General features: G+C 35.2%; 2 protein-coding genes and 1 long non-coding RNA gene across 3 annotated transcripts in view; all 3 read left to right on the top strand.

Annotated features, from left to right (window-relative positions):
* Nucleotides 1-15,700, top strand: part of LOC127868280 (serine/threonine-protein kinase Chk1-like) — a 141,802-nt gene extending 126,102 nt beyond the window's left edge. The window contains exons 13-14 of the mRNA XM_052409912.1: nucleotides 14,941-15,064; nucleotides 15,210-15,700. The gene's annotated coding sequence lies outside the window, so the exon portion shown is untranslated. The remainder of the gene's footprint in view (nucleotides 1-14,940; nucleotides 15,065-15,209) is intronic.
* Nucleotides 15,701-17,982: 2,282 nt separating this feature from the next.
* On the top strand, nucleotides 17,983-20,169 carry LOC127868287 (uncharacterized). Its single transcript, XR_008044063.1, has 2 exons — nucleotides 17,983-18,201; nucleotides 18,523-20,169. It is a non-coding gene; the product is annotated as an uncharacterized LOC127868287 (long non-coding RNA).
* Nucleotides 20,170-22,444: 2,275 nt separating this feature from the next.
* LOC127869944 (low-density lipoprotein receptor-related protein 4-like) overlaps nucleotides 22,445-23,259 on the top strand; it is a 171,796-nt gene continuing 170,981 nt past the window's right edge. The window contains exon 1 of the mRNA XM_052412603.1: nucleotides 22,445-22,466. Coding sequence (XP_052268563.1) covers nucleotides 22,445-22,466 — 22 coding nt within the window. The remainder of the gene's footprint in view (nucleotides 22,467-23,259) is intronic.

Below are 23,259 nucleotides of genomic sequence, written 5' to 3'. Positions count from 1 at the left end.
CGTGTATCGTTCTTAGGTAAAGGATACTATATAAAGCCATTAATGTCAGTTGTTTTTTGTTTGTTGTCAAAGAAACTAGCAAAACAATAATATCAAATTAATTAAATCATATTTTCTCGATCTTAGCTTTGTTATCATTGTACCCCCATTACTGGTAATGGGGGCTATAAAGTAGTCACTCTGTCGGTGTGTCTGTCTGTCTGTCTGTCGGCCTGTCTGTCCCGAAAATTTCACCAAACTTTGTCAGAAGTTGTATCTAGATGATGTCTAGGTCAAGTTTGAATATGGGTCATGCCGGGTCAAAGAGTAGGTCACGGGGTCACTTAGTGTGTTTCAAAAAGAAAGTTTGTCCGGACCATAGCTATGCCATTTAATGTTAGATTTTAAAATGACTTGGTACATTTGTTCACCATCATGGGACGGTATGTCGCGCGAAAGAATTACGTCGATATCCCGAAGGTCAATGTCACACTTGGAGTTCAAAGGTAAAATGCTTGTCCGGGCCATAAGTTTGTCGTTCATTGTGAGATTTTTGGCGCATTTGTTCACCATCATTGGACGGTGTGTCGCGCGAAAGAATTACGTCGATATCTCCAAGGTCAAGGTCACATGTTGAGTTCAAATGTCAAAAATGGCCATAAATGAGCTTGTCCGGGCCATAACTATGTCGTTCATTGTGAGATTTTAAAATCATTTGGCACATTTGTTCACCATCATTGGACGGTGTGTCGCACGACAGAAGTATGCCTATATCTCCAAGGTCACACTGTGAGTTCAAAGGTCAAACATGGCCATAAATGATCTTGTCCGGGCCATAACTATGTCATTCCTTGTGAGATTTTAAAATGACTCTGTACATTAATTTTGTTCACAGTCATTTGATGGCTTGTCATGCGAAACAATTCAAGAGTGCAAAGGTCAAAATGGCCATAAATGATAATGGAATAATAATTCTTAAAAATCGCCATCAATTAGCTTCTCTTGTTTTGTGAAGACAGCCTGCAAAAAAGTCTGTGTCAATGCAGTATGTGGGGGTATATGTCACGTCTGTGACAAAGCTCTAGTTTTAGTATTAAATAAAACAATACTTGCATTTTATAACATTTTATGTTTCCTTGAATTTCAGGGACCGAGACAAAACTCGCTTTAATTAAAAACCGTCTAATATTTTACTGTCTGATCAGACACACATTCAATAAACGTGTGGATAATGATTTAACCGATAATTCAATTAAGGTATTCAACCCATCATACTCAAGGTTTAGACCGTAACAAATTATTATATTCTCTTGCATTAGACGAATGTTCCTATTTGTGTAATTGAAAGCCATAAACATAATCAAATAATTGTGTTACTTCATGCATGTTTTAAATTATTCCGTATTTCTTTTATCTTATCTTTTTCCAATGGGATACGGAAGAGATATTGTCATTTCTTTTTTTTTTAAATTAGAATAGTGAAGGAAAGTAAACTCTGCGAACACAAATCAAATAAAATTCCAATTTATCTATTTACAATGTTCTGTACGATGTAACCACAGCCGCACATGATACAGAAGTGTTAGATCGTCGTAGATGAATGATTTTCAATGCCTCCATGTTGGATATATATGAAGGTTAAAAGGATATAATCCATGTATTCTGCCGTTGTTTGAGAAATTATATTAATGAACGTGTTGCGATACAAGTGCGTCTGAGTGTTAAACAAAACATTCCATGTACCGTACTATTTAAATTATAATTATATATATACTCCAGTATACTTTTATGTAAGGTTTAAAATATATATATTGATTTAATAAAAATATGTTCAATGCTAAGGAAGGCTATCCGTTACAAATAAGTCTTACTTGTGAAACACATATTTTTAATTATAGGAATACATCGACTATTGACCGTAATTCAAGACTTTCCCTTCCGGTACAATCACGCGATCCAAAGGTGTGTGCGGTTTTAAGAATGATGTTTGATTCTTATTTGCCAGCTTAGGGGTAATACATTGTATTATCATTTTTTCTTTGATTCATAATATTTTATTTCTTGCTGTAATTTTACATTGAAAATACGGGAAAATAAAACTCAAGTGTATAGCAAATTGCTGTTTATCTTTATATAAACTCTCATCATGTGAAAATTCAGTCATTAGGCTACAACGCCCCCACCTTGTTCATGATACATCGACTCGGTTCATTCAATTGTTATACTAATTGATGAATAAACTATTTCGTAATTTAGCCGACGTCATTTATCGCCATTGGATAGATTTCCTATGAAAAAGTAAAATCTGAAAATTAAATGAAGATAACTGATTGCGAGATGTTCACTTTGAGTTACTTATGTCAGAACGTATGCGTAACTAAAAATGAGAATGGTTTATTACAACTCAAGTATACATTCAATGTAGCTCTAAATTAGTCTAAAAGAAAACATCGAAAATGCATCTCTAAAAACCATGACAGACTTGCTTCGGTATAATTCACAGAACATTTAGCAAAATATCGAACATCGTGCAAAAGAATCGTTAGTCCATTATAACATTGAATAAGGATCGCTCGAAGGAATGTTTTCAGAAAACCTGATTTTGACATAATTATTTAGTCGTGAAAATACAAACTTTGTTTACAAAACATTTACAATCAACAAATATAATACAGAATAACATGTTTGATAGAAAAATAAATATAAAAAAACCGAAAACCCCGAGAACGTTTGAACTCAAGAATTCACATTACAACTACAACAACAACAACAATAACATTTATTAACTCGTAAGCATACACTTGATGTTTAGCCAAATGCAAAGCACACAAGTGTTATGACATATATTATAATTATAATGAAAATTAGGTAATTGTAGAGGTTAACAAAGATTTTACTGATTCATAACCGAAGATGTGTCACTTTAATATTGATACTGACCGCTGCAATCTCTTGCACGACTGTTATATTACATTATATTGTATGTGAGACCAATGAACGACAATTCTGCATGGAGATTGTGACTATTGTTCATAAAAAACTGGGACAAAGAATTTACTGTTAAACATAAGTCGTATCACTTTAACATTATAATTGATTATAACTCACTAAATTCTGAGTGAGAAAACATATATCGATATTATTAAATTTAATAACATTTGATTTATGGCATCATTAACCGTCTATTAATGTACCGTATTAAAATTTGCTCGTCTATATGGGTGTGATGCAGCTCAAAATTTCACACAAAAAATCCGCTAACAATATAAGTACATTATGTCTGATTTTATTGATATTCCTTATGTATGATAAGCAATAAAACCCAATATCAACACCGTATACCGGTATCTCTGACAATATAATATACTAGTATTGTGTTTTTTCAGGAATCTTTATAAGTGGAAACGTTTTCACAAACATTTTTTTAAATAATTTTGTCCATGATTTTTTTTTATTTCCTTTCCAATACTTAATGACCACTGCGAACATAGCTAAACTTCATACTAAATGATTACCGTCCTCAGCAAGTTATCATGATCGCATTTTCCGGTACATGTAGAAGAGCTTTCTTCAAGTGTCATTAGATATTATAAAACAAAATAACAAAACACGTACTGTTAAAGATACACATATTCGGCCAATTAAGAGACCCTTTTTAACTGGTGCTAGGCTGTACGCTCAGCCAAAGGCCTTATAAGCAAATCGCTGCGCAAGTGACGGCTTCCGTTATATGCGGCCTAATTAATTGAAAAAACTTACGAAAAAGGCGCTTTGGCTCAGAATAAAATCCAACTATGTAAACTGACTTAAGTATTGGAACGAAGTCATTGTTAGCTTGATCATTTTCTGTTGAGCACTACCAGTTGCAATTAGAAAATGCTTTTGTTCCAATAGGTTTCGTGCTCAAGTTTTCCTTTTCTTTATTGTTTCCTTGTTTTAACTCATTTATTTTACGCTTATGAATTTGTGTCGATCTAATTGTGGACATGATGAAAATTATGGACTTTGTGAATAGTTTTGCGGCTACGTGTTTTATTGGCCTGGGGCGAAGCCCCTAGGCCAAAGTACTTAAACCGTTTTTTGGAATAAGCTGACTTGGCTGGCTGCCAAAACAACCGCGAATGAATGAATTTGGAAAAGTCCGATTTACCACTTGGCGGTCATTCATGCGCAATCAAAGAAGAGGGACCTATACAAACAAATAGGTCCCTGCAAAGAAGTTCTCAATAACCCGCATTGTGAATACAGAACATAACTATATAACATGAAAGTGTCATAGAACGTGTAATAAAATATTATTGAAGCAAAATTCCTAAGCATTGGATACGGCATAGGTTTTATATTGTTTGCATATTCATGCGAGAATCTCACTTCCGTTTTATCAATGAAATTCCATTTTGATGACGATGTGCTACGTTTCAAATCACGTGACCAATTAGTGGCATTTGATTGGTTTACTTTTAATGAAACGCAAAACAACCGTACAACTGTTAGCAATTATTGTATCTTTCTTTTTCTTTTACGATGATTTAAGAAATGTCTGCACAAGTGACGACGGTTGGGGTTTTTTGGTTGTGTAATTTGAATGTATTGGATTACGGCGAAATGTGTAAAAAGAGTGTGACTAGTGTCCACTTCTCGAAGAAGTTGACACTGGCTCGATGGACTGCCGACTGCGACAATCAAAGGCACGGTTGATCAGCTGTACAAAGGTGTAAAACCTCTTGTATCTTGATCATTTTGGTGAGAAGTAAGTAAAATCACTAAACATATTTTCTTCAAACTTGTACTCGTTGTTTATACTGACAACACATATTTGTTAAACATGTTACACAAAATAGTGGGCAGTTTTCTTCAAACTTGCAATAGGTCTTTATACAGACGAGGCATATTTGTATGAAAAGTTACATAAATATTTGGGCAATATTTTTCAGTTATCGAGTTATGCTAGGGCAACAAACAACTGCAGTTAAGCGTTGGCACCCACAAGCAGTACTCTTGTTTGATAAATTACATTTGTTCTACTTATATCTTTGCAGATGTCAACCTTAGAAGAAATCATGAACATGGACCAAAGCATGCCCTATGACAAGTCTGCAAGGGGCAGAGTTGTGTTTGCAAGCAGTCCAGAGACATATACTAATGCCAATGGTGAGACAAAGCAGTCAAAGTCTGTTGCTATAGCAGATGACAAAAAAGCTGTGAAAGTTGTGTCGTATGACCCAACCCAATTCAACAAACTTATTGAAGGTAAAACAATAATGTTGAGAAATTTCATCCGAAGGGATGGGTATATCATTCTAACCCGAACATCTAGACTGTTCCCAACACAAGAAATTGAAGTCCCTGACAGCAGAGTACAAGAGGGTAAGGCTCTTGTCAATCCACCAGCGGCTCCTATGGTTTCATTGAGAGAAGCACTAAGGTCACCTCCAAAAACCAAAACAACTGTTTGCGGGAAAGTAATTCAGGTATTTATATTACTTCTTTTCATTGGCTTATAATTTCATTATACCCCCACAAACGAAGTTAAAGGGGGTATATAGGTGTCTTGTCTGTCTGTCCATCTGATCTGTATTGGTTGTCCACTCTCTGACTCGAATTGTTTTCATCCGATCTTCAACAAACTTGGTCAGAAATTTTATCTAGATGTCTAGGTCAAGTTCGAATATGGGTCATGCCGGGTCAAAAAACGAGTTCACGGGGTCACATACAGCATGTTGTATGATCTCAAATTCAAGTAGTTTTCATACAATCTTCACCAAACTTAATCATAAGTTGTATCTATATGATGTCTAGGCCAAGTTCCAGTCTTGGCATTATTTTTTTGAGGCACTAGCTTGATCAGACTACCAGCTTGGAAATTTCAATAGCCCGAATCAATTCTTACTAGCCCGAATTAGAGTTATAGTTCTGTAACATTTGTAAATATGTTAGTCTTGGACCTAATCCAATCCATCCGGTAATAATACTAGTGAAAGTGTCTAGAGAGATCAACTTACTACACTGTTCAATAAGCATCTACTCAATGAGTGCCCAATGGAGATTACCGATTTACTTCTGAATAGGCTTCTATAGCAGGGGTGTCAATTGTCCCAAATGTGAAATCTGGAAAATAAGACTGAGGGTCAAGTGTCGCACGTCCCCAACCACAATAAAGGGCAGAGCCCTTTATCTTTCTAGTTGCAATTACTGGTTAACCCTTTCAGTGCGGGAACCGAATTTTGAAGGCCTTTGCAAACAGTTTGGATCCAGATGAGACGCCACAGAACGTCCATCAGGATCCAAACTATTTGCTATTCTGATAATATTCTTTGAAAAAAATCAAAGAAAATGCTAATTTTAGAAATTCAGCAGACAACATTTCAGCAGACGACAAATTTCCCATCATGCAAAGGGTTAATATGTATTTTTTAATCTGATATTGTCAACTATTTGTTACACATCAACTGAAACTGGTAACTCAAGGATACAATGCAAAATAGTATAAACCAGACCATTCGTATCACCGCATCTGCATTCGTCATTGTATAGAAAATGTTATAAAGAAAGTCGAAAATAAAAAATAAAATAATTAACATCGACGAAAAACACTGTATCCAAAAAAAGAATGCCAGAAAGATGTATGTGTTTTGCACATGAAGTAAATGTGCATATCGTTTAATTTCAGACAATGAAAACAAATTTCTTAGAAAATCCGTAATAAATAGATAATATTGTTAGCATTTGCTTTTCAATATGTTAAGCTGATAGTGCAGTGCTTTACTTTGCAAATCGATCACTTAAAATATTTTAAGATGGTGGACATTGTAAGCTTTTAGGAAAGTAGCAAGGACTTTTCGTCAGTTATCGTTCATGTATGGCCATCACCAGCCAATCAAAAATCAATAAATAAAAACCTGGGCACAATCGGTACCGAACAAACAATTTCTGGAATGCCGAGGAAGCTATAACAATAGGAAGCTATTTCGGCCATGTAACTAAGTTCAAACACGAAAAAAGCACTTATACGATCGGGCTACTGGCTTGGAATTTTAACTCGACAGACGCAAAAATCATAACTCGATCATCAGTCGAGTGGAATCCAAGACTGAAGTTCGAATGTGGGTCATGCCAGGTCAAAAACTAGGTCACAGGGTCACTTAGTGCGTTTTTCAACATTCATCAAGGTGCTTTTGTGAAGGCAACATGCAAAACATTCTGTGTCCATACAGCATGTGGGGGTTTTTATCACGTCTGTGACAAAGCTCTAGTTTTCTCAGTTGTAAACCTAATTTAATTATACTTCCTAATAACACAGTATTTTGTGGAGTTGGAATAGGACATCAATATGGGACTATATTGTTTTTTCAACAGTGCATGATATGCAGTTTTACATGTTGTATTGATTTAGTTTAACAAATAATAATTAAAATAGATACTTTCATATATAATAGCATCATTTAAAATGTTTTTTTTTACAAAACTGTTTGTTATGTCTCCCACTTAAGTAGTGGGGGACATATTGTTTTTGCCCTGTCTGTTGGTCTGTCTGCGCCAACTTTAACATTTTGCAATAACTTTTTCTATATTGAAGATAGCAACTTCATATTTGGCATACATGTGTATCTCATGAAGCTGCACATTTGAGTGGTGAAAGGTCAAGGTCATCCTTCAAGGTCAAAGGTCAAATATATATGGCCAAAATTGCTCATTTTATGAATACTTTTGCAATATTGAAGATAGCAACTTGATATTTGGCATGCATGTGTATCTCATGGAGCTGCACATTTTGAGTGGTGAAAGGTCAAGGTCATCCTTCAAGGTCAGAGGTCAAATATATGTGGCCCAAATCGCTTATTTTATAAATACTTTTGCAATATTGAAGATAGCAACTTGATATTTGGCATGCATGTGCATCTCATGGAGCTGCACATTTTGAGTGGTGAAAGGTCAAGGTCAAGGTCATCCTTCAAGGTCAGATGTCAAATATATGTGGCCCAAATCGCTTATTTTATGAATACTTTTGCAATATTGAATATAGCAACTTGATACTTGGCATGCATGTGTATCTCATGGAGCTGCATATTTTGAGTGGTGAAAGGTCAAGGTCATCCTTCATAAGGTCAAGGTCATCCTTCAAAGTCAAACGTCATATAGGGGGACATTGTGTTTCACAAACGCATCTTGTTTTTTTTTTAATTTTCATAAAATGAAACTGTCCATGCCACACACAGTTGAAAACTACAATTAAAATGAACTTAAAGCTTAATAAGCAATATCCTATTACTTATCAAGCTTGAAGTTGAAATAAATCATTACAAACATAAATTCAATACATGAAAGGAACAGTTTTGTTTTAGAATATCAACAACACAATGTCCATTCCCAGTTTGATGTCTAATTCCAAATTCACATAATACAGTGTACTTATAATACCTTTGGAATTGGTTGCAAAACATGTCTAATTATTGCGATGGCGCTCATTTTATTTAAGTCCCCTAATGTGTTCCATACAAAATTACATAGTAGATTACTGTATAAATATGCACCAACATGTTAAACCTGTTCAAACATGGTTACAAAATAGTCATCTGCCATATTTTGGATGGTGATTTTATGCATTTGTAACTAGCACATTTACCTTACACCGAACACAAAAACATGTATGTTTCCGGTTACACACTCAAAACAATGAGGGTCAGTAGGTTCGGATATTTTTTTATATTTGGATCGAAAATGTTCGGAATTATTAGATGTTCGTACTCATATTGTACCAACATGATTCAAATAATATAAATCAAAGTTACGAACAAAACAAATCAAGGTATTACAGATGCTGACCATTTTGTGATAATCAAGTACTGTTTCACACTGGAGGTTACCGCACAAAACAAATCAAGATATTACCGATACTGACCTTCTTGTGATAATCAAGTTCTGTTTCACACTGGTGTATTAACATTTTAAAACAAGTCAGGTTGTTTTAGATATAAACATGACTGTGCCGTGTCATTGGATTTTTTTCCCCTACCCTGAATTCCAAAATGGTGGAAGATAATGGCAGCTCTGCCTTCTTGTCAAGCCACTACGCTTGAGCAGTCGGCCATTTTCAAAGATAGCGGCGTGGTTTAAAGTTCAGGCCTTTAAAGATCTACATAGGGACCAAATAGTGTCAAACAATATCGTTGTTGTCCACTCGCGATTTTTTGATAAAAGAATTGCAGTCACGGGTAAGCTCTTGACGGTCGATCGGGTAACCGGAAATAAACATAATTTTTCGTTAGGCCTTATACAATTAACGCTCCATAAAAACAGCTCGTAATTACTAATCTTAACCCTTTTACACTCCATTTTTAGCTCATCTGAGCACAACATACTCATGGTGAGCTATTGTGATCGCCATTTGTCTGTCATGAATCATGCAGCGTCAACATTAACCTTGTTTACACTCTAGAGGCTACATTTATTGTCCATTCTTAATGAAACTTGTCTGTGGGTGTGTCTGTCCAAAAATGCTGCGTCGCGTGAACCTCCAAAATGCTTGAGCTAAAGACATGCAACTTAACAGGAATATTGGTCAGCATGTTGTATATCCTTCAAGTCATGCACACCATTACTGTCAGCTGTTGTCATTTTGCTAATAACTCAATATGTATGTAATCATGTTATACAGGACGAAGCAGAGCGCGACATCCTGGTAGGAAAGTCGAAAAGTCCGACAAAGATGAGAACAATTTACATACAGGATGAAACGGTGGACAGAGTAAAAGTGGCTTTGTGGAGAAACACTAACAAAAACGTCAGAACTGGGGATTTCGTCAAAATCACTTATTTGACAATACACACTTACCAAACAAAGTACACAACTGAAACCAGCTTCAATTCTACCTACACAACTTCAGTTACTGTAAGTAAACATTTTGACTGCATACTTTAAGGATTTTTCAAATAATTCAGCTAAGATGCACTAATGGTGGGCAGAACACCATGACAAGTTGCCTATTTTTGTGCCCCCCCCCCCCCAAAAAAAAAAAACCATGTCCGTCTGTTTGCTGTTCTTCCGTGCGTCTGAAAAAAGTTTGTGATATGCATATCTACACTTATTGCTTAACATGTAAATTTGTGCACCTGTGGTTTTTCATTTGATTTCAATATCTAAAAGCAGAGTAATGGCTCTCGACTTAGTAAAATTATACTTAATAAAGTTTGCGCATATCTATTAAAGTATAAGGCGTACAGTCTTGACACTTCAAGAAAGAAAAGACCTACAGTCACTGTCTTGAAACTTTTTAGCATTATTGCTCACTATGTGAAGTTGTGCATCTGAGTTTTATTTAGTTTTGTTTCAATTGGTAAAGCAGAGTTGTAACCCCTGACTTAGTAGAATTATACTTAAAAGAGTTTATTCCTACAGTCCCGAAACTTAATAGGCTTGTTGCTCATCATGTGAAGATTCGCGCCATGTAACATTTATGGCCCTTGGTTAATTTATGTTGCTTTTAATATGAGAGACTTAAGACTTGTAAGATTTTTGCTAATCATGTAAATAATAAGCTGTGAAGGGAGGCACCCGTGTCCTATGGACACTTTTCTAGTCTATGTCAAGTCAATGCTAAATGTCACCTGTTGTTATTGTATAAAACTTTAAAAGCCAATGTAAAAGGCCTACTAAAGGTATCTTGTTCCTGAGTAAAAGTATGTTCTATTTAGGTTTTTCCCAAATTCTAGATTTCACAACACATTCCTTCCCATTTGAAAGAATCCATCCAGTACCTTCCCCAAAATTTTTTGAAATCCCCGAGTTGCTCTGTCTAGACATAAAAATTAATTAGTATTCTTATAAAAAATCAATCTGATTCTACACAAGATTATCACGATTTAATTTAATTCAATTTAAGAAGCGTTCGACATTGTGTGGCTGACTTTAGATCACTTGCCTCTCGCAGATGTAGGTTCCATCCTCGCTCTGGGAGTTGAATTTTTATGCCCCCCTTCTAAGAAGAGGGGTACATTGTATATTGCTTTGCACATGTCTGTCGGTCGGTCGGTCCGTCCACCAGGTGGTTTCCGAATGATAACTCAAGAACACTTGAATCTAGGATCATGAAACTTCATAGGTACATTGATCTTGACTCGCAGATGACCCCTATTGATTTTGAGGTCTCTAAGTCAAAGGTCAAGGTCATAGTGACCCGAAATAGTAAAATGGTTTCCACATGATAACTCAAGAACGCTTAGGTAGATTGATCATGACTCGCAAATGACCCCTATTGATATTCAGGTCACTAGGTCAAAGGTCAAGGTCACAGTGACCCGAAATAGTAAAATGGTTTCCGGATGATAACTCAAGAACACTATGGCCTAGGATCATGAAACTTAATATGTAGATTGATCATAACTTGCAGATATCCCCTATTGACTTTCAGGTCACTAGGTCAAAGGTCCAGGTCACAGTGACCCGAAATGGTAAAATGGTTTCCAGATGATAACTCAAGAACGCTTATGCCTAGAATCATGAAACTTCGTAGTTAGATTGATAATGGCTGGCCGATGACCCCTATTGATTTTCAGGTCACTAGATCAAAGGTCACAGTGACCCAAAATAGTGAAATGGTTTTCGAATGATAATTCAAGAACGCTTATGCCTAGGATCATGAAACTTCATAGGTACATTGATCATGACTCGCAGATGACCCTTATTGATTTTCAGGTCACTAGGTCAAAGGTCAAGGTCACGGTGACCCCAATAGTAAAATGGTTTCTGGTTGATAACTGAAGAACGCTTATTCCTAGGATCATGAAACTTGATAGGTAGATAGATCATGACTTACAGATGACCCCTATTGATTCTGGATGACAACTCAAGAACGCTTATGGCTAGGATCATGAAACTTCATAGGTACATTGATCATGACTGGCAGATGACCCCTATTGATTTTCAGGTCACTAGGTCAAAGGTCAAGGTCACAGTGACAAAAAACTTCCACCCAAGTGCCCGATCATGAAATGCTCAAGGGGACCTTGGGTCTTTCACCACCATGACAAGCGGGAAAAGGCGCCATATAGCCATTAAACGTGTCAATGCGACGTTAAAACAAACAAACAACTTCTATTGTTTTGTTAATGTCTGATGCTGCCTTATCCTTGAAAAGTAATGTTTGTATTACCATATGAAATATTTCCTTATTTTTCCAGAAAGTCGAACCACCAACTGTACATGTGACACTTACAGTAATTAGTGCCTGTGCACAAGATGACGTTACAGAACTTCTCCTCAGTGATGACTCTGTGAGGGCAATTCCTTCACAATTATTAATGGCTGCCCTTCCACAAGAACTTGAAGAAGTATTGGATCCAGAATCTTTCTTTGCAGAGCGAAAAACAAACTTAAGGCTGCAATTAAAAGGATCGGAAGTACTTTCAGTGAAACTTCAGTAAACTGTTATACATAGACATGACATTATTCAGCATTCCTAGTTTACCATGTTTTCCCTAGTGTTTTTTTTTATAAATCTCCTACTTTTTCATACATTTTACAACAAGCTCCTACTTCTCCTAGTTATGCCCCCCTTCAAAGAAGGGGGATATTGCTTTGCACATGTTGGTGTGTTGGTCTGTCCGTCCGTCCACCACATGATTGTCTGATGATAACTCAAGAACGCTTAGGCCTAGGATCATGAAACTTCACACGTACATTGATCATGACTGGCAGATGACCAACTATTGATTTTGAGGTCAATGGTCACAGGTGAAGGTCATAGTGACTGGAAATAGGAAAATGGTTTTTAAATGATAACTCCAGAATGCTTACGCCTAGGATCATGAAACTTAATAGGGACATTGGTCATGACCAGCAGATGACCCCAACTGATTTTCAGGTCAATAGGTCAAAGGTCAAGGTCACAGTGACCTGAAACAGTAAAATGGTTGAATGGAAATAGCAAAATGGTTTCCAAATGATAACTCAAGAAAGCTTTGCCTTATGCCTGGGATCATGAAACTTCATAGGGGCATTGATCATAACTGGCAGATGACTCTTATTGATTTTCAGGTCACTAAATCAAAGGTCACAGTGAAACGAGACAGTAAAGTGGTTTACTGGAAATAGGAAAATGGTTTCCAGATGATAACTCAAGAAGGCTTACGCCTGGTATCATGAAACCATCACCACCTCCACCACCACCTCAGTGACAAAAAACGTATTCACACAATAGCTGCCATTACAACTGACAGCCCATATGGGGGGCTTGCATTTTTTATAAACAGCCCTTGTTCTTTTTCAAGTAACAAGTCTTAAAAACTGGGCAAAAAAATAATTTGATTTTGTTAATTTGATGTCACCTGGATATGTATACATGTATTCATAGGGTTTTAAATATAGTTGTGTTTGCTGTAGGTATAATGGCATTTAACATACCTGAAATTACGCATATAATTTCTTGATTTTGACATTTGCAAAGATTGCCAATATACAACATGAAGAAGTGATTAGGCAAAATTATTTTTACAATACTTGAGGCTGGACCCTACACATTCAGTTTAATTGGGTTTAGCCACTCATTAGTTATCAATAAGAAAGCAGGGAAATTTAATATTTGAGTTTCATCTACAGATCATGTGATGTAGCATTTATAGGTACAGGAAAAGACTCGACCTTGTATAAATGCAAAGGATCTTTCAGTTATAAAATTAGAAGTTATAAAATTAAAAACAAGCTTGATCTTGTAAACAGAAAATCATTCATTGAGTACACGACTTTCCATTGATTAAATCTGGAACTCCTAACTTAAATTCTTCTAATTCATCATGTATGCTACTGGTTTCTCTTATATGATCCATAAGAATACTTCGTCTTGTAACATAATCAATGACTTGGTGCATATTTGAGGATGTTGATTGCAATCCACAGTCAATAAATTTGTTTGGTAGCATGTTATATTTAATACCTGACATACAGTTGTCCATTCTTATAAATGGTTAGTTTATTCATGTGATCAGCAAGAAACTTGACATGATCCATTGTTGTAGTGCCGAAAAGTCCTTTTGAAAGTTTATCTATGAAAAGCAAAAGTGCACTTTTACTTCTAGATTAGATTATGGTTGATTAAAGAATAAGGCTCAATACTCAAATTGTACACTTGTATTTTGCTCCTCTTCATTTCTGAGGCTTTTTATTCGAGTCATCATGTGAGATAACATGTGACACGATTGATTGTTCACTTAACAAGCTGGAAGTGCAGACACATAAAATTATTTTGTGTTCCCTTCAATTAAAGCATGATGTCTATTTATTAAAAGGGTGTTATTTTCAACTGCTAATATGTAAAGGTGATTTTCCTGTAAAAGACTATTTTTCGTCTTAACCATTTGAAAATTTAAGTGCGTTTGCCTTTGTTATTTAGCCCTTTTACATTTACAATACATATGTTAATATTCATTCAAAAGACAGAGAATTACATGATACTATTCTTGTTCCAAACATTTAAAAATCATTTTGTAGAACTAGATTATTAGTTAATACTTCATTATGCAAAGTTATATTAAGCTTTGATGTTTAAAACCATCAACTTCCATGTTCTACAAGTTGTTAATGCATTGTGTTCATTAAATTCATCTCAGCACTAAATACTTGTTCATTTTTATGCCTCCCTTCGAAGAAGAGGGGGTATATTGCTTTACTCATGTCGGTCGGTATGTCGGTCTGTTGGTCTGTCGGTCCATCCACCAGGTGGTTGTCAGATGATAACTCAAGAACGCTTGGGCCTAGGATCATGAAACTTCATAGGTTCATTGATCATGACTCGCAGATGACCCCTATTGATTTTGAGGTCACTAGGTCAAGGTTACGGTGACCCGAAATAGTAAAATGGTTTTTGAATGATAACTCAAGAACGCATACGCCTAGGATCATGAAACTTCATGGGTAGATTGATCATGACTCGCAGATGACCCCTATTGATTTTTAGGTCAAAGGTCAAGGTCACGGTGACCCGAAATAGTAAAATGGTTTCCGGATGATAACTCAAGAATGCATACGCCTAGGATCATGAAACTTCATGGGTAGATTGATCATGACTCGCAGATGACCCCTATTGATTTTGAGGTCACTAGGTCAAAGGTCAAGGTCACGGTGACCCGAAATAGTAAAATGGTTTTCAGATGATAACTCAAGAACGCATATGCCTAGGATCATGAAACTTCACAGGTAGATTGATCATGACTCGCAGATGATCCCTATTGATTTTGAGGTCACAAGGTCAAAGGTCAAGGTCACGGTGACCCGAAATAGTAAAATGATTTTCGGATGATAACTCAAGAACGCTTTTGCCTAGTTTTCGATGTGTTGGTAACTCTGCCCTGCCTTCATTTAGATTGATCTCGGTACAATTTATAAACATTTCATTATCATTAGCACTTTGCTTTTTGAGTGGTTACTCCTCCGTTGTTATATGAATAATTTAGTGAAAATGTTAAATGTGTTAAAATATTGTTCCAAAATATTTTATAACACTCAATAGTGATGCAATCAGATTCCGGACTTTTGTTATTTGGCATTTCTTAACGAGCTTGTCAATATTCATATTCAGTTTGTAATCCTTCACATACTTGTTATTCCACTTCCTTTAAAGCATGATGTGTTATTTTAAAGAGGTTGTTATTTTCAACATTCTTTCGTTTATAGTGTTTCGCAAAATAGGCTTCTTCTATTATTTGACTTTTATTTGTTATGTCTTTGCCATTAACTACTAGTCTGTGTATAGTTTTGTGTTTGCTACTAGGTTTTAAAATGTTTGCACAGTATTTTGTATTGTTTTCATTGTGTTCAACATGCTGTGCCCATGCTCAAAGTAATATGCCATTGAGGTGTGTGTGATAAATTCCTTCTATTTTTTTGTGTGTAAAAATTTCCTTCTTCAATGGAGGTGGTATAATTTGTGTTTCTTTTATGCATCTGTTTTTCAAGTGCTTCAATGACTTTTATGGCTTCATTTTCAAGTTTGTGTGTTTCTTTTTTTTTTAGCTTACCTGAGCACAACGTGCTCATGGTGAGCTTTTGTGATCGCCTTTTGTGTGTCGTCTGTGGTGCAGCGTCAACATTTACCTTGTTAACACTTTAGAGGTCACATTTATTGTCCAATCTTCATGAAACTTGGTCAGAACATGTGTCACATTAATATCTTGGACGAGTTTGAAAATGCTTCTTGTCATTGAAAAACCTGCGTGCCAGGGGGTGTGGCAGTTTTCCTAATATGGCTATTATAAAACCTTGTTTAAGACTCTAGAAGTTATATTTTTTGTCCAATCATCATGAAACTTGGTCGGAACATGTGTTCCAATAAAATATTTGACAAGTTCAAAAATGATTCCGGTTGGAAGAAAAACATGGCCGCCAGGGGGCGGGGCAGTTTTCCTATTATGGCTATAGTAAAACTTGTTCACACTGTAGAAGTCAAATTTATTGTCCAAACTTCAAGAAACTTAGTCAGAACATTTGTTCTAATGATATCTTAAACGAGTTCGAATATGGTTCCAATTGGTTGAAAAACATGGCTGCCAGGTGGCGAGGCAGTTTTTCCTTAAATGACTACAGTAAAACCTTCTTAACACTCTAGAAGTCACATTTTTAGTCCCTCACAACATGTTTCCCAGTAAAATCTTTAACGAGTTTGAAAATGGTTCCAGTTGAATGAAAAACATGGCCGCCAGTGGTCGTGGCAGTTTTCCTTATATAGCTTAAGTGTAAAGTAAATTTTCAACATTCTTTCGTTTATAGTGTTTCGACAAATAGGCTTCTTCTATTATTTGACTTTGATTTGTTATGTCTTTGCCATTAACTACTAGTCAGTGTATAGTTTTGTGTTTGTTTCTACGTTTTAAAATGTTGTACAGTATTTTGTATTGTTTTCATTGTGTTTAACATGCTGTGCCCGTGCTCAAAGTATTATGCCATTGAGGTGTGTGTGATAAATACCTACTATTATAATTTTTATGTCCCCCACTATAGTAGTGGGGGACATATTGTTTCTGCCCTGTCTATTGGTCAGTTGGTTTGTTTACGCGAACTTTAACATTTTGCAATAACTTTTGCTATATTAAAGATAGCAACTTCATATTTGGCATGCATGTGTATCTCATGAAGCTGCACATTTTGAGTGGTGAAAGGTCAAGGTCATCCTTCAAGGTCAGAGGTCAAATATATGTGGCCAAAATCACTCATTTTATGAATACTTTTGCAATATTGTAGATAGCAACTTGATATTTGGCATGCATGTGTATCTCATGGAGCTGCACATTTTGAGTGATGACAAGTCAAGGTCATCCTTCAAGGTCAGAGGTCAAATATATGTGGCCCAAATCGCTTATTTTATAAATAATTTTGCAATATTAAAGATAGCAACTTGATATATGGCATGCATGTGTACCTCATGAAGCTGCACATTTTGAGTGGTGACAGGTCAAGGTCATCCTTCAAGGTCAGAGGTTAAATATATGTGGCCCCAATCGCTTATTTTATGAATACTCTTGCAATATTGAAGAAAGCAACTTGATATTTGGCATGCATGTGTATCTCAAGGAGCTGCACATTTCATTTTTGTAAGAATTTCCTTCTACAATGGAGGTGGTATAATTTGTGTTTCTTCTGTTTTTCAAGATCTTCAATGACTTTTATGGCTTCATTTTCAAGTTTGTGTGTTACTTTTTTTATTAGCTTACCTGAGCACAACTTTCTCATGGTGAGCTTTTGTGATCGCCTTTTGTGCGTCGTCTGTCATGCAGCGTCAAAATTAACCTTGTTAACACTTTAGAGATCACATTTATTGTCCAATCTTCATGAAACTTGGTCAAAACATGTGTCCCATTAATATCTTGGAGGAGTTTGAAAATGCTTCTTGTCGTTGAAAAACCTGCGTGCCAGGGGACGTGGCAGTTTTCCTAATATGGCTATTATAAAACCTTGTTAAGACTCTAGAAGTTACATTTTAATCATCATGAAACTTGGTCAGAACATGTGTCTCAATGAAATCTTTCACAAGCTCAAAAATGGTTCCGGTTGGAAGAAAAACATGGCCGCCAGGGGGCAGGGCAGTTTTCCTATTATGGCTATAGTAAAACTTGTTCACACTGTAAAAGTCAAATTTATGGTCCAATCTTCATGAAACTTAGTCAGAACATTTGTTCTAATGATATCTTGGACGAAATCAATTATGGTTCCAATTGGTTGAAAAACATGGCTGCCAGGTGGTGTGCCAGTTTTTCCTTAAATGGCTATAGTAAAACCTTGTTAACACTCTAGAAGTCACATTTTTAGTCCGTCAAAACATGTTTCTCAAGAAAATCTTCAATGCGTTCGAAAATGGTTCCAGTTGAATGAAAAACATAACCGCCAGTGGTCGTGGCAGTTTTCCTTATATAGCTTTAGTGTATAGTAAAACCTTTTTAACACTCTAGAAGTCACATTTATTGTCCAATCTTCATGAAACTTAGTCAGAACATTTCTACAACCCATATCTCAGATGAGTTTGAAAATGGTTCTGGTCTGTTGAAAAACATGGCTGCCAGGTGGCGGGCCAGTTTTCCTTACATGGCTATAGTAAAACCTTGTTATAACGCTAAAAGTCACATTTGTGGTCCAATGTTTATGAAACTTGGTCAGAATATTTGTACTTATGATATCTGGGCTCAGATAGAAAATGGTTTAGGTCCGTTTAAAACATGGCCGCAAGGGGGCGTGGCATTTTTCCTAATATGGCTATTTAGTAATGTTAACACTAGAAGTCGCAATAATTATCCAATCTTCATGAAACTTGATCAGAACATTTATTCTAACAATAGCTCAGCTGAGTTTGAAAATGGTTAAAATACGTTCAAAAATATCGCCGCCCGGAAGGGGGGGGGGCAGTTGTCCTTATATGGCTTTATTGAAAACTTGTTGACGCTATATTAGCCTCATTTATTGGCCAATCTACATGAAACTTGGTCAAAACATTATTTTGTCCCAATGAAATCTTAGCGAAGATTGAAAATGGGTCATATGAGCTTAAAAACTAGGTCACTAGATCAAATATAAAAAAAAACTTGTTGAAAGTCACTTTTTTGGTCTAATCTTCATGAATCAGCTTGCATTTGTCCAGAATAGTCTAGTACCTTTTGCTCTCAGGTGAGCGCCTTAGGGCCTAACAGCCCTCTTGTTTTAAATGACTTGCATCTTATTGTTGTGTTAAGTATCTTGCCTTTAAGTATTTCCCATAAGGTGTGTGGATTTGCATCTTTGTTATCTTAAACTGTATTGGTTATTACCTGTTATATTTGTGTTTGATATTGTGTATCTTTTCAAAAGCTATTATTTACTTTAAAAAAAAGAACATTTTGAATAACATAATTGAAAACTACAATTACATAAACATATGGCATACAGTTAATCATAATGAAAAAAAATACACCTGGCACTCAAACACAAAACCAGCAATATTTTGGAGATAATATTTTTTTAAATATGCGAGTCTATTGCAACATTATCGAAACATGCAACATAAAACCAGGATTTATGACTGATCACTCGATAGTTGAACTTTAACTGCATGAAATACAACCTGAAATAGCCGAAGGTACTTTAAAGATTTCCATTTCTTTTATCTCTAATAATGGGTTAAGAACAATATTGAAATCCTCTCCGACTATCTATGTTCGGACCGTAAACGTTCATTAATGTTAATTGTGTTTCGTGTATTTTTATATCTATACTTGCTTGTCTGCCAATCATTATTACGTTCAAGTAATCCACTGTTATTCCTGTATGACTTTTACTCAGACAAGCGATGCCTTGTTTATTTGTATGTTGTCCGCTAAGATAAATATCTCCGTCCCAACCACTTTTTAATGTTTTTGCTAAGGTATGTTTTAGGTGACTTTCCTGTATAAAAAAGACTTATAATACCTTTTTTGTTTAACCATTTGAAACTTTTAGTGCATTTATCTTTGTTATTTAGCCCTTGTACATTTACAGTACATATGTTAATACTCACACAAAAGAACGAAAATTGCATGATACCATTCTTGTTCCAAACATTTTAAAATCATTTTGTAGAGCTAGATTATTAGTTAGTTCATTATGTCAAGTTATATTAAGCTTTGATGTTAAAAACAATTACTTTCCATGTTCTACAGGTTGTTGAAACATTGTATTCATTAAATTGATCTCAGCACTAAGTACTTGTTCATTTATTACGATGGTATTGGTAACTTTGCCCTGCCTTCAGATTGATCTCAAAACCATTTTCAAACATTTCATTATCATTAGCACTTACCTTTCAAAATGCCATGATTGTCATTATATTGACTGAAAATAGTCTACCAGTCACACATAACTTAATTAATATCTCCCTTTTTAGCTCGACTTATAGAACAAAACCACCGCTATTGTCATAGCCAGGTAGACGGCGTCCGCGTTTGTTTAGTTGTCTGTAAATGTCAATTTCCGCAAAGACTATCAAAGATATCCTCTTCAAACTTACAATACTTGCTCAATTTCGCCTGTTTAGTCCATCCTGACAAGGCTGGACCATGCTCTAACGTTGTGGTTCATGATTGGATATACTTTATTTTTGTCCTAAACTCTACTTTGGACAAGACCTTCCCACTGACCTATTTTATGATGACCTTGACCATTGAATGACCTTACCTTAAAGGTCGAAGTGTTTAAAACTAGATAAACATATTAAGCACGAGTATCATATAAAACCTTCAACTTCATAACATCAGCATACATGTACACTGTATCTGGCAGCAAAATAGCGTGGATCCGTTTACATTTACTACAGTTTAGTCACTACACTTCTTACCAAGCACCCTAAATCTAGCCCCAGGCCTTCAGCGCCTACGGCGCTTTGATTTTTATCTTGTATGCAGCAAATACAACCAATGGAGGTATGCATTTGCGTTGAATTTAATGTACATCTACAACGAATAAGTGTACTCATTTAAAGACCTCTGTACACCACGGATAACTTTTTATGTAAATAAAATATGTCTTATTTGAGCTATCAGCACTTTTTATCAAATTGTGATAAACAATAGACAGTATTAACATTACACTACAAATACAATCATAAATTATCGTGTCAAAATATTGCATAAATTATTAACAAAAATGCTCGCTTAATTTTATAGATACTAATAATTGAATTAATATGTTTATACGGATATAATAGAGTAGACATAACGGTTTTTAAATAAGTCGATTGTGAAGACAAATTTAATTCTTTTCTATATGTCTTGCAAATTGTTTTGTAATTGGGTCGTCAAAGAATATGCGTTATCAAAAATAACATATTACATACTATATATATTTTAGTATACAATGTGCGTTAACATTATTTTCGAAGCACTCATCACGAAAGTATGCATGATGTTATTATCATTTGAAATACATTCTTTATTTATTAATTATTCTCCAATGCGCACTGCATCAACACCAACACAATTATGCAATTTAAATTATAGTAAAAGATCTTAATTCAAAAGGAAATGTCACCCATTTAAATGACTTTTGCTATGAAATTTTAAAAACTTTAGACACATAGCCAATATTTTTATATAGAAAACTAGAAACTTTACATGTTTAAATTTCTAATTTTACATAGGTTATATTTAAATATCATTGAAGTAAGTATCGTACTAATATTGCGAACGAAATTGCATCAATCGAATTAATTCTTTACAAGGCCATCGATACCGAAAGCTATTAAAATCTAGCAACATCTAAAATATAACATGAAACGTAATTATTGTCTTATTTCAAGCAGAACATAATATAAGCTTTGGCTTTCAGAATAAAACTAATAAGCTATTGAAGAGTAAGCTGGTTACATGTTCTTATTCCTTATTCGAATAATGAACTAAGAACAAACTAACTGCCCATATTAAGAGAGCAGTTACTTATAGAATTAGAATTTTGAGTCGTACTTAAAAGTTTAGCAGAATCTATTTGAAATTAAATAAACAAAAGACTCGCGAGAGTTTTTGAGCTTTGTTGTTCGCAAACCGCCGGATAAACATCGACGGCAAAGATGCGCTTCTGTTGCGTTTGTTGATACATTTAACATAATATAATGCGGCCGATTCCGACCAGTTTACTTTTATTTGTTACAGAACATTAATTCGTGTTTAATGTGTCGCATAAACAAATCTGCAAAGAATTCTGGGCATTTCCCAAAAGTAACCAAGTTTCGTACATGAATTAGTTTCTACTGTACAAGTAAAATGTATTTGCAATTGTATCAAGATTTAATTTTGCAGATTCGCTGGTACAACTTCTTCTGCACTTTTTATCTAGTTTATGTTCATACGTTGTACCTGTTTTGGAATATTTTAAGCAAGATCGTTTATACTCGCTATAAACCGAATACGTATTGAGAAACTAATTAGGCTATTACTTGGGTAGAACCATTACTTGGCTTTAAGCAAATATCTTGGTGATCGAGCCATGAACCTCCTGATTGCTATGTGTACACCGTATCCAATACGCAACCGCGGCCTTCTGAGAATGTTGTTTATGGAAAAATGAACAAAAGATTGTAAAAGCGCTTCTTATGATGTCTTTACGATGTGCGGCTAGAAGTAACGCAGAAGTTAGGTTAAAGTCGTCATGACGGGATTTAAAGTCATCAAACTAAATTAAAGAAAATTTCTTAAACTAAACCTTTTTAGGGATATTAATCATATTTTACATTACGTTATGTAAAATAACAAAGCAAGTGATGTGGAAGGTGTTTGACTAAACATAGTTTTGTATCACTGCTTGCTAGTTACTAGCATTGTGCGGTATGAGACTTAGTATTATAGAGTACGTAAAACCTGGCCTTCAGGGATTTTCGAACGTCATTCGAGATAGCCTAGTAAAAGGAAACAGCGGCATAGCAGTGACCCCTCACTGTGTTGGTGCAGTTTATAATTGCAGGGCTCGTAAACCGAATTCGAGTTCGAGCTAAGTTTTTTTCAGTGTCACTCTTGTTGACTGTTTAATTAAAATTACTTCATGCATGTTGTGACATTAATTAAACTCAAATATATTTTTTTATTGTTATACAATAACATTAAACGTAAAAACCCATTCACATCTCAATAGACGTGTTGTAAGTGGTTTTAGAATAAAAACCGTAACCTTTATGCTGCAAAGTGAATGTGGATTCTTGTATATAATTTAATTTACACGTACATTTCGAATATCCACTATTTGTAATGGAATCAGGGAAAATGGATACAAAGCATAGCCATCTTTCTAAATGTTGTGTTTTAATT

Source organism: Dreissena polymorpha, chromosome 2 (genome assembly GCF_020536995.1).
Source record: "Dreissena polymorpha isolate Duluth1 chromosome 2, UMN_Dpol_1.0, whole genome shotgun sequence".
Taxonomy (NCBI): domain Eukaryota; kingdom Metazoa; phylum Mollusca; class Bivalvia; order Myida; family Dreissenidae; genus Dreissena; species Dreissena polymorpha.
The sequence above is the reverse complement of the archived record's forward strand: the minus strand, read 5'-3'. Positions and strand labels throughout refer to the sequence as shown.